Consider the following 12685-nt stretch of genomic DNA (forward strand, 5'->3'; position numbering starts at 1 on the left):
TGGGCAGGTTAGGGGTTCCAATATCTTTATACATCCAGAGATACTGTAGAGCTGATGGATCCAAAAATATAGTTTTAAGTATATAAATAAAAGTTATTTAAGGCTATAAATAAAACTCATAAAATAAAATAAATAAAATAAATATAATAAAAATAATTGGGTTGCCAGGGGCTAAGGTGGGGGATAGAATTGCCTGTAAAGGGGCATGAGGAAATTTTATGGGGTGATGGAGATATTCTACACTTGCTTTTGGTGGTGGTTACATCCCTGTTTAGGTTTGCCAAAGTTCACAGAACTGTACACCAAAAAAGGGTGAATTTCATTGCATGTAAATTATAAACCAATAAGCCCAGGAAGCGGTAGAGGAGACAGAAGTGAACTAAATCTTCATCTTTCATAATGAGGACTCAAACGTAGTATATAAAATTGATAAATCAACAAATAGCCGTACAAGCATAGAATCAGCAAGGGACATTACCACCACAAGAAACACGTAAAGGCACTTCTTGGAAGCAGTACTGGAGAAACAGACTGTTATTTAGCTTCATATTACTATATGCATGTTTTACTTATTTACTGGCATCAGCTTTTCTAAAAATTCTGAAACATTTTTAAAATACAGAAAAGTCTCCAGAGTAGTGCAAAGAACTTCTATACATCCTTTGCCCAATAATCCCCTTTGTAGCAAAGGATCCAATCCATGCTCACATGTTGCACCCAGATATCATGTCTCCCAGGTCTCCTTCAATCTGGAGCAGTTGTTCAGCCTTTTCTTCTTAAATTTTTTGATATTTTTTGAAGATTACAAGCCGGTCATCTCGTTTTGTCCTTCAATTTGGGTTAGTCTGATGCTTCCTTGTTATTAGACTCAAGTTAGGTATTTTGGTCCTAATATCATTGAAGACATGCTGTGTTTTCTTTGCATTCTAGCGGGTGATACACAATATTGATTTGCTCTATTTGCTGGTAGTAATTAAAATGACATCTACCAGGTCTGTTTAGTGTAAAGTTAATTTTCTCCTCTTTATGATTAGTAAGTATTTTGAGGGAGAATATTTTGAGACTATGTTAAAGCCTGTTCCACACCTCCCTTTCACCTATTAGTTTTTAAGCCATTGGTGATTTTCACCAGAATTGGTTATTACTATGATTGCCAAATGGCAAATTTTATTGAGTAGATTCATAGATTCCTGTTTATTCAATTGATTATAATCTATTAGTGTCATTATTTATTTTGATTCTCGACTTGTTCCAAATTTGGTCAGGGAGAGTCTCTTTGCCGGCTTCTGTGTCATTTTGACATATCTGTCTTTCTTTACACATTTCCTTATTTTCCAGCACAAAAGGATGTTCCAGGCTCATCTTGCTCTTTCTCTGCCTCAGTTCTAGAATCAATCAATTCTTCAAGGTTCCTTCTGAGTGGAGGGTGGGATTTAGAAACCAGCCTTCGGGTGCTAGCTGTGCTCATTGCTATTAGGGTCTCAAAGCTTCCATGACATCTCAATGAACATAGCTAGGAATTAAGCATATGTATGTACATACACATATACATATATTTATATTTATTTCTATATCCATGCATATCAGCAACCCTGAGTTCACAGTGATAACTCCAATTCCATTCCAATACCAAAGGGCTCATCTTAGGCTTCCTCCTTCCCATATCTGTATCTCCTCCCTTCGAGAGTGAAAAATACGGGCTCTTGTTATCCTCAATATATTTACTTTTTTGCTTAACTCCTCTATATGTATCCAACCTCCTGAAGCCATCAGGTTGTCACCCTCCTAGTACACCCTCCTTGTGGCTCTGGCTACTGCCAGGCTGCCTTCCCATCTCACTTGGCATGCATTATTATGATAAAAACTTAAAAAGGAAAATATTAAGTAGCCAAATACTATAAAAAGAACAAAATATAACATTGTGATATAACACTGTGAGAATTGGTGTCAAGTAATATTCTTACTGCTCTAAAAATCAAAGGGTAACCCAGACCCATGGTTTCCCATCCCCACCCACCACACCACAATTGTAATGTACTTCAAAGTTTGATCTGTACTAGAAAGAAGTGTGACATGCCTAGCTTGACTCCATCATTCCCCTATTGATATCATACACTGCACATGGCCCGAACATTCTCTCTCTCTCTCTCTCTCTCTCTCTCTCTCTCTCTCTCACACACACACACACACACACACACACACACACACTTTATCACTTCATGCTCTAGGTACTTGGTAACCTGAGTTTACCACACGGAAGAAGTCTTTACCTGAAATGTCACAGTAAACAGTCTGCTGGTAGAGTTTGGCTTCCCGAGGGTTAAAGTACACAGTGATTTCAGCTGATGAATTGGGCCAGACATCACCTTCCTAAAAACATGAAAGAATCATTAAAAAACAATATGATGGAGGGAAGGCACTGCTTTTAAATGCTGTTGTTGTAACTCCAGGAAATCTGAAGGAAATATTTTGACAACAAATAAAAGAAAGCACAATTTTACCCAACAGATAGGAAATTTCTACTATTTGTTAAAAGGTGGTACAAGCTGGAAACAAGCTTCAAAGATCATTTCAGTGAGTTTATGAATATATAATTAGTTACTAAAGGAAACTAGGGTGTTTAGGGCATTTTTAAAATTTGTGGATTTAATTAACATTCATTTTATGCCACTGTGTGTCCAGCATTGGGCTTCAGAGAAGAAGAAAGGTATGGTCTAAGATTGCATGGAGCTCACACTTCAGAGAGATGATAAAAATGTACACAAATATCTTGAAATATACGTGATAAGTGCTGCGCCTTATCTATATAAGGTCCAGAAAGGCCACAGGGAAAGAAGTATCTAACTCACCTGATGGAAAAACCATTCCTAACTTTTGAGTGACAGCATAAGGAAATACTCTTATTCTGTGAAAACAGCAATGGCCCGAGGCAGAACAACGGCCAAATCAAACTCTGGTTCTGATCCAGTGTGATATTATTTCTCGTTTTAACTCAAACTACTCAAAAGTCACAATAAGAAAACCAAGTTTTGAAATTGTAATGCAACATATCAGAATCCCCTTGAGGTATCTTTTGAAAAATATTTTTGTACTAACCATGTAACTTTTCAGGGCTGTAAAAGGAGATGCTATAGCACCTGCCCCAAAGAGTTTCCTACGGTCTGACGAGGGATCATGCAGGTCAAATGCTTTCTGACCCACATTCAGTACACAGTAAGAGCTCAGCAAATAACTGTTTGCTATGACTGATGTCATTCTTATGCCACTTGGAAAGACTAAGATGAAAGTATCAGAAAAATTAGGGGGAAAATGTGGTTTTTTCCTATGGTTTCTGTAAATAAGGCCAAGAACATCAGTGATAAGCACATCTAAAAATGTATAAATGGTCCTACCAACTGAATAGAAAACTAAGGAAAGGCAACTTGATAAATAATTAGGATCCAGTTTCAGACAGTCCCACATGCATGTTCTATTTCCAGTTTGGCTGGAAATGAACATAGTGCTGGAGTAAAGAATCAAGCAGAGAGCAAAGTGGTTTAAAATGCAGACGTCAAACAAGATGGGGAAAACAGAAAACTAGAGCCAATTTGGGTTTGCTTACGAAGGTAACAGCCTGGTGAGTGTGCTTCTCAGGCAACGTCGCCCTGCTTCAGAAGCATGAAGGGCACAGAGTCTCCAAGAAGCAGCAGTGAGGGGGACTTCCCTGGTGGCCCAGTGGTTAAGACTCTGCACTCCCAATGCAGGGGGCCTGGGTTCAATCCCTGGTCAGGACACTAGATCCCACATGCTGCAATGAAGATCCCGCACGTGGCAACAAAGATCCTGTGTGCCGCAGCTAAGACTTGGCACGGCCAAATAAATAAATAAATATTAAAAAAAAAAAAAAAAAAAAGAAGTAGCAGTGAGGGCTGTGGGTGTCATGTGGGTCCCAGGAGCTCTCACTTCCACATCAGCCCACTAGCATGAAGGCTCCATGAGGGTGGGTGCTGCTCTATCTCCAGCACCTAAACCAGAAGTGGCTCATAGTAAGTGTTCAACGTATTTATTGAATCATTCATATGATTTTTGTGCATTCAGTTTGCACACTGTGCAGTTATTGGTAAATGCCTATTCATCTTTGCAGTCTACTTCTGCCATTTTCTCCTCAACTGGAACCACAAAAGTCATACAATTTTAGAGCGGACATGGACTTTCGAGGTCATTCAGGGCATAGGGAGGTCCTAAGCACTTTTGCTTGTCTGCGCATTTCACCGTGGCGCTTTTCCAAACCTTGAAATGGGTATCTGTTTTATTCTGATAAACAGCGACTACCTGGCCCATTTTGATTTGTGGGGGTTTTTAGTGATACGGAGTGCTATGAACACTCGTGGCCAGAATGAGCAGAGAGGCCAGGCAGAAAAAGTGGCTCATCCATTCACTGGTGTATCAGTGGGTAGTCCATCTCAGAATGTCTAAAGACCTGGCCTTACTCCTAACCCATGAGACAAATGTATTCCCCTGCTGGGTTTAGGCTCTGCTTTGTTTAGAAGTGTAGAATGGACACAGCTAACCTGTTCCTATCCAAACTGACCACTGGGGCCATCTTGGATCCCTACAAATCCTCTGCTAGAAAAGTCTCACCAGAGTGGTAAGAAATGCCCCAAAAAGGATATGCTGGGAATCAGATAAGCTCGGTACATGTGTGAAAATTCAAGGGCCTTACGGTTTGAGCTGGGCCAGACCACTTTCAAACACAAGAAAATTCAGGGTCCATGTGCATACAAGAAGGCAACAAACTTAAGTTCTATCCCAGAAGCACTCTTGCACATCCCATCATCAAAGAAGTCTGATTATCAGACTGGTGGGTTGGAAAACGGTGGGACAGACATGCTACAGAGAAGCAACCAGAACCTCCAAGAGGAGGGAGCAGTGGATCCAGGAGCGGACTGTCTGATACGGAGCCCCCTGGAAGCTGAGAAGCCCTTCCTCCACGGGGTTCTTCAGACTGGGAGAATGGGACTGTGGGTGCCGTGCTTTCTTATCCTGGGCTGCAGCTGTTTTGTTGTGCTTAGGACGTAGTAATTTACGGCTTTTACTGAGCCCCCGGAGACAATTCAAGGACAAATCCTATGCTAAAACCTCTCCTGGGCTTGTATCAGGTAATGTGCATTAAGAGGGCTGAGTGTATCTACAAAAACAGAAGTGCGGTCATTCAGTTTCCTCCCACAGAGGGATGTTTTCAATATTAGGTCATTTGAAGTGAGCTAGGAACATGCAGAAGGACACTTTTATTTTTCAGTTGGGATTAAAATAAAAGTTAAAGAACTTCAATTTCTTTACAGCAAAAACTCACTATAGCATTTGCTACCAAATCAGAGAGAGCAAACTCCAGTAACAGGCAACCAGCCTAACATGGCCCCACTGCTACTTATATATCTTTGATACATTTCATATTACTTTTCCCACACTTCTGAAGTTAACTTCCATGTCACCTATGTCTCTGAAAATAATTTTTCTTTCTTTATTGCTCAGTTCTAAAGTTTCTTTCTGAAAGCCAAAACATTCAGAATGTTCCCTACTGGCTCTGACATCAATATCCTTTCCTCCCAGTCCTGTGAAACCAGCCTCATCGTACAGAACCCCCTGCTGTTCTGCTTTCCTTCCATATATGACTCCTTTCCCATCGCTGTCCATTTTCCTGCTCCAAATGAGAGATGAGTCTGGAGAATATAATCTGTAAATGACCATTATCTTGGTTGTTGAAAATAATTGTCCAAATGGCCTTCACTTTTACTGTAATTACCTTCCTTCTTGGTCTTAATGTTTCGTTTTTCCCTCAGACCCATGACTGCCTTTCACTTATTAATCAAGTGACCTGCTAGAAGGAATCAACTTTGAATTTTCAGGTCTAAAGTTAATTCCCATGTTTGCAGTTTTTGCCCCAATATTAAATATTTCTGGAAATGGAATTTCTGGAACACGAATAACCAAGTGACTCGACAGGGACAGTTCTGAGACTTTCTGAAAGCTGCCTATGAACATGTCACCACTGGTTCATGACAGGTCATTAATACGATCATGAGAAAGGTGTCTATTAAAATGATCTCCTTTAAAATTATATGGGCAATGATTAAAGAGGCTCTTTAAAAATTCTCTATTGAAAATCTTTAAATAAAAATAAAATATTTTAAAAATCACCTTTCTTCCCCCCCCCACCTATTACCCATCTCCTTCCTTCCTTCCAATGAAGAATTATTTCTGAAAATTTTGCAAAATCAAAACCCAAAGTGCAAGAACAGAGGGTTATGTACACATTTAATTTACTTGGTTTATCTGGAAAGTAGTTTACAACATGACTCAAGGCCTAAATTTATCATATAAAATAGCTGCATTTTAATTCCCAACTTACACTTAGAAGAGTAATCTAAACGTTTGCCCACTCAAATGTTATACTTTCTGATCATACTTTCTAATCTGACAAGAGATTAGACACAATACAAGACTGAACTGTATATAACTCCAAACTATAATATTTTCAGCCATTAACTGAGAGCTCATGTTCCCAGCACTGTGTTAAAATGCTGATATACATTATCTAGTCCAATCTTTATAACCTTGTGAAGTAGTACTATCCCCATTTTAAAGATGAGAAAACCAAGGCAAGAGGAAGTTACGTATCTCACCCAAGGCCACATCAATAGTAAGTGGCAGAGCTGGGATTCTATAATACTTTTTTCTTTAACTTCCTGAACCCTACTGCAATTATAACAAAATGTCAGGTCTCACCTTTCTCATATTGTTTTTAAAAAATGCCAGGAGAAATTTAAAAACACTATAACCAACAATCAGGCTTCATTGAAGCCAGCATGACCTGGTGTTCCTGTCTAGTGAACATAGTAGGACACTCTTCATACTCAAACATTCAGGTAACTTGGAAGGTGACTCACAGGAAGTTCTTGTGGATGATACAGTCAACACCGGAGGATCTTTATCAAGCTATCCTGGTGGAGTAGGGTACAGCCAGCTCAGAACAAGCTCAGTGAATAATGACTTCAAGAGCAGCTATAATGTGTAATGAGTTCCATCATGTTCCACCAAAATGGAAATATTCTTGACTATATAATCAAATATCTTCAGCTATCTTATCATATTTAAGAAAAATTTAAAGAATTTCTCTTGGGAAATAAAAACATCCTCTTAAAGTCAAGTTTCTATCAATCAATAAGAGAAAAAAATAAAAGCACTGATTAGAAGCTATAATCTGTGTCGCTACCCACAATTCTCTTGTAGCACCTTTCAGATCAATGGGAGGCTCTCTATTGTCACTTGGGGCAAAGAGAAGTGTCTCAAAGAGATACAGGGAAAAAACAGAAGCTAAAAAACTGAAGGTAAACTATCCTAATTATCATGGAGAGAAAAGATTGAATTGGCACATGACATGCAAGGAGATTTTTCTCGTCCAGTATATCTCCTAGGACTAGAAACTGAATTTAGTAAAGTTTTGATTCTTAACATAATGACCAGAAAAGTTTCTAAGAGAGGGGTTTCAGATTTGGCCATCTGTCAGAGAAAGTTTCACAAAAGGTGTGTTCTATCTTGGGTGAGATACTCCAACCCATGTATGGTGAAAATTCCAGTGGAGTTTTGCAGAGCTGAGGTAGTTGTGCATGATGCTCATGCCTTTCTCTGGAGACAGCAGACATGCGTTTCTTCCAACAACGAAGGGTCTTAATTTATTTAATAAGCCATAAGGAACCTTGCTGTTTCTAAGACTTCCCTAGGCCTCCCTCCACCTCCAATGGTTCTCTAATCTGAGCACAAAGATCTGAGAGGACAAACAATAATAAAGGGAGGGTGAAGAATGGGAAAACCACACCGACAGAAGAGCCGTGACTTGTCAAGGACAGTTTGCTCTCAGCAGATCCCTGTCCTCCTTTCTCCTTTCCAGTGTCCTTTTCCAAGGAGTCAGCGCCCACACGTTTGCAATGTGACTCACGACTAATGGTACAAGAAGTGGAAGGGGGTTGCAGTAAAAAGCTAGATCTTTCCTCTTTGGTAGCCATCTGGGCTCCCACCCAACCTGGTTCTGCTGAGCTCACATGCTATGCCGATTTGGGAAAAATAAATTAATTTGAGCTGTGCTTTCAAAGTCTGAATTGCTGAACCACATGTTTTCCGCAGGCTTAGGTGATGACAAAGCATAGTTTACTGTTACTTACATGGTAATAAAGAAATTATCAAGTTTCTCTCCCTTTTTAAGCCTTAGTTACATTAAGCTGAAGCTTCCCTAGGGATTCTGGATAAAGGAGCAGAAATGTCTTCCCTGCTCACTGATGTCAGTCAGCCAATCATTTAGGGCCAGTTTGGCCAAAGATCTTTAAATTCTCAGACCCTTATTTCTGAGAAAATATCAAGTGTTCAACATTCAGAAAATTGCTGCATCTTAAAAGTGTGACCTGAGCCAGCAGTACCAGAGTTCAGAAACAAGGCTAGCACAACTGTGCTGTGATTTCTCAGAGGACTCCTAGATGCCCATGGAAACCGAAAGCTTAATTCTCTCTTTTTGCCCTGTAATATTCTTCTGCCTCTCAATTCTCACGATTGTGTTTTTTATCTCTGACTCTCTCTCACTCAGGGTACCCAAGAGACCTAAGCAGAGGAAATAACAGAATGAGGCTGTCAAAATTCTGTACAGCCAAAGTCCATCTAGTAAGATAGAATATTGTATTTCTGAAGGTAGTCAATTCCACTTGTTTTTCTGGAAGGCACAAAACATGCCTAATAGACGAAATTTCACAATTCTTTTCCAAAGGGGGAAGAAAACTATATGGATGCAAGTGGCTTGAGAAATGATCAGTATTCTGTAGAACGTACTACCTTCCCTAGGTCAGGAATAAATGGGAAATTTTAGGTTAATTACATTAATATTTCAAGACATTATCAAAAGAATGGACATGAGGAACTTGATAAAAATGGTAGTAATACAGCACATGCTTTAATGACTAGAACAACAATTATGGTTACTATTAAAATATCAATAAACTACCAAGTAAAAAAAATTCCTTCCAGCCCATTTTCTTGTATCTGCCCAGGAATGCCTTCTCCCTGGGTCTTTGCCCACCCACTTCATCTTCAATGAACATGTCTGGGGTCTCTCAAAAGACAAACTCCCCCTTCTGTACTCTGTGACCACATCAGTACCAAAGATGCCCCAGCATAACTCCTCAAGGTTCTTCCAACAGACCCCATGGCAATGGTAGGCAATGAGCATGATGAGAAGACAGTGGAATTAACCAGTGGCCAAGTGGTGGTAGAACAGAGTAAGAACTTGAAGTTCTAGAGTTTTGGATCAGACATTCTTACAGCATTGAGTCAAACTACTTCTCACATGATCACATAAATAAAATGTGATTTAAATTCAAACCCATCACCACTTTTTGACAATTTAAGGACAGTGATCTCTTAATCTTGAATCTACTTGCTTTAAATTGAAAGAGCCTCTAAAATAGGAAGTGTTCCCATAAAACACTCAATACACAGAGAACACAATAAGGGCTAAACTAAACTTTGTTTTGGCTGACGCATTTAAAGAACCAGATATATAGACATAGGTCTGAGAACATAAGCATATCATGTCTTACTTCCTTTCAGACCCTAAGGTAACATGGGTTTTTTTTGTTTTTGTTTACTTTTTAAGTTTACCTCAGTTGAAGACAATACCCTTCCTGGTGGACACAGAGGCTGAAGGGCCCATCAGAAAGCAAGGTAGTCTCTAAACCCCTGCATCAACCTTCAATTTTATTTTTATTTTTTGAACAGGACGTCAATTAGAGATTGACTGTTAGATCGGTAGGTGGCACTGCTTGGTTTTAATCATCTCTGCTTCTACTATGAACTCAGCTCATATCAAGAAGCTAATCAAAAGGAATCACATCCTAATAAAAAAACTAATGGATGATGCATAGCTCAACTGTCAGAAATTAAATAGTGGCTATTTGGTGTAACTGATCTTCTATGTGAGCAAGATTCAGAGGATCCTTCAGTAGAAAATGGTGATGAACAAGGTATAATAGGGTAGAAAGACATGTAGGATAGGCTGGCGAGTTCTCAGCTGTCTGGTTCTCCTCTTGGCCATCCTTCTCTGTGAATTCACAGCCTCTCCTCTCTTTGCAGGGCCTCTAAAAATGAGCACCTGGGGGCTGTCCTGGGCCCACTGCAAGTTTCCTTCTTTGCTCTGCTCTTAAAATTTCCATCCGCTTTTCACGCCTTCCATGAAGACCTCTAAAGGATACTCACCTCCAGTCCTGATTCCCATCCCACAAGTACTGCAATCCCAAAATTATTTGCACATCTAGTGTCATCTCAAATTCAACATGTTCAGAAACAAAATCATCATCATTGATTGATTTCCATTTGTTCGTTCCTTCCTTCCTTCCTTCAGCCACCCATTAATTGGTACTGTGCTAGGCCTGGGATACAGATAAAGATAAGGCACTCCTTGATGTTGACAATCTCGGAGTCTGTTCTCAAACTGAAGAATCATAACCTACTAGCTAAAAAGGATCAACATGCCCGAATATCCTTATTTTGTGTAAAAGGCAACTGATGCCAAAGGAGACCAAACTGCTTGTTTAAGGTCACACTCGCCATTGGCAAAGCTAGGAGTTAAACCCAGGACTCCTGACTTGCTAGTTCCTATCAAAGACATCATAATTCTCCCGGTCACGCTAGTTCAGATCTGAGAAGACATATGATTCCTCACCATGTCTCACCATCAACGGCCAGTCAGTCAAAAAGCACTCTAGTGTCTTTCCTTTGAGCATCTCTCATATCTGCCATTTCCTTTGCTTTCCGACCATCACCAGGCTGTTCCAGGTCAGTGTCACCCTCACACGTTATCCTCCACTTGCCTGCAGAGATGTTCAGTTTCCCTGACCCTCCCTGCACTAGTGAATTTCCCCTGCCTGACCTGCACTACCCATCCCACCCTCTAACCATCCTCTTCCAATTTGATCCACAAGCTGATGCTATGATAATCTTTCTAAAACACCCCGAACACATCCTGTTCCTGATCCAAACCTTACAGTGAGTCTCAGATACCCTCAGCACCAGTGACCAAACTAGGATCCACACAACACTGCCTCCGGTGGATACTGTGTGGGAAAAGGGGTCTCTCGTCCTGGGGAAATACTGTTTGCACTTTTCCCTTTGAGAGTCACCTTCTCTTGAACCAGTATTTCCCAAACTTATTTGAGCACAAAATTCCCCTTGGCAAGGAACACACACTACCACCCCTCAGATCCAGTATTTACAGAAAACATAATGTGGGAGACAGTCGGCTATAGTGTAACGGGTTGCCAGGGCAGCCCAGATATGCCAACTCTCCTTCTCAATCTCATTTCTTATATTCTCCATGACCACCTGCTCCAGAAAAATCCATCATTTCATTGTTGTTTAATATGCTATGAACCTATTATTAAAAGTTTCCCTTTTCTTTGTTTTCAAAATTTCTCCAATTGGAAACATCCTTCTTCTTCTTTTCTATTTAATTAAGTCTTACCCTTCCTCCAACATTCAGTTCAGATCTCATCTCTTCTATAAACCCTTTCCCAACTCTATCATCCAAAAATACTACAGAATTTATTTACCTGTATCATAAAACCAAAATCTCAATAGTGGAAAATACCCATAGTTCACATTAGAGTCAAGAAGCTAATGAAATTACAGAATTTTCCCATCAAATACCTTCAAAACTAATTTACAAGGTAAGATTATGTTACACTCACAAGAACTGTATTTCTATAAAACTATCAGGATCTTTAAGTAGGAAAAAAGGAAATTTAAGATCAATAAATATATCAGTATAACTGACACTGAGTTCTGTTATTCTGACCAGAAAAACACTACGGATAACACCAGGAAAAATTCATGCCTTCATTTTTCATTTTGCAAAAATGATCAAGAATCAGCTAATGAATACTATCATGAGAAGAAAACCTGAATACTGTACAGAAAAGACAAAATTATTACAGATGCCATAAACATCACTTAGGTACTAAGCAAATATTATCCCCTTCCTGGGTATTTTTTTCACATAATATAAATGAAATTAGTCTCATTTATTTAAAAAGGTATCATTTCTGTGTATCATTATTCTACAGAATGTTTTTCTTCCTAATAGTGAAAAAATGCCTTGTGATAAGAATGCCCAATTCAGTTCCTATCTAGAATTCAAAAGGAATCATATTAAGTGCCACATTTTAACACATATATCTGCAGCAAGAAGCTCTGGGTTTCGTGCATGAGGAGAAGAAAATCTGAGGTAAGCCCAGTCTTCCTACTTCTGAATTTGAAATATACAAGCCTTACCTGCAGGCCTCCCACCTCCTTCTCACCACCAATGTTTGCCATCCCAGAGTCACCCACTCCCAGAAGGCTATGAGAAAAGGACAGCAGTCATCAGTCTGGATTCTCCGTACCAGCTAGGAAGAATCTTGGACTGCCTACACTCTGGACCTTACCAGCCATGTCTAAGATTGCCATGACTGACTGCTCCTCCCTGCCTCTGCCTCACTCAGCAACTTACTTGCTTGGACTTGTCATGCCTTCCTGATCTTTTCAGCATCTTTGGGCATGACCTACTTTTATCGGTGCATGTCCTGTCCTTCCAAGACTATATGCTCACCTTGATTTAACCTCTTTCTGG

The 12685-nt window shown here is 39.7% G+C and overlaps 1 protein-coding gene across 1 annotated transcript in view; it reads right to left on the reverse strand.

Moving 5' to 3' along the window:
* The window catches only part of HYDIN (HYDIN axonemal central pair apparatus protein), a 433086-nt gene that overhangs the window by 262788 nt on the left and 157613 nt on the right, over window positions 1-12685 (reverse strand). The window contains exon 11 of the mRNA XM_073796828.1: window positions 2271-2370. Within this exon, the coding sequence (XP_073652929.1) occupies window positions 2271-2370 (100 nt within the window). The remainder of the gene's footprint in view (window positions 1-2270; window positions 2371-12685) is intronic.

Source organism: Tursiops truncatus, chromosome 19 (assembly GCF_011762595.2).
Source record: "Tursiops truncatus isolate mTurTru1 chromosome 19, mTurTru1.mat.Y, whole genome shotgun sequence".
In the NCBI taxonomy this organism is placed as follows: domain Eukaryota; kingdom Metazoa; phylum Chordata; class Mammalia; order Artiodactyla; family Delphinidae; genus Tursiops; species Tursiops truncatus.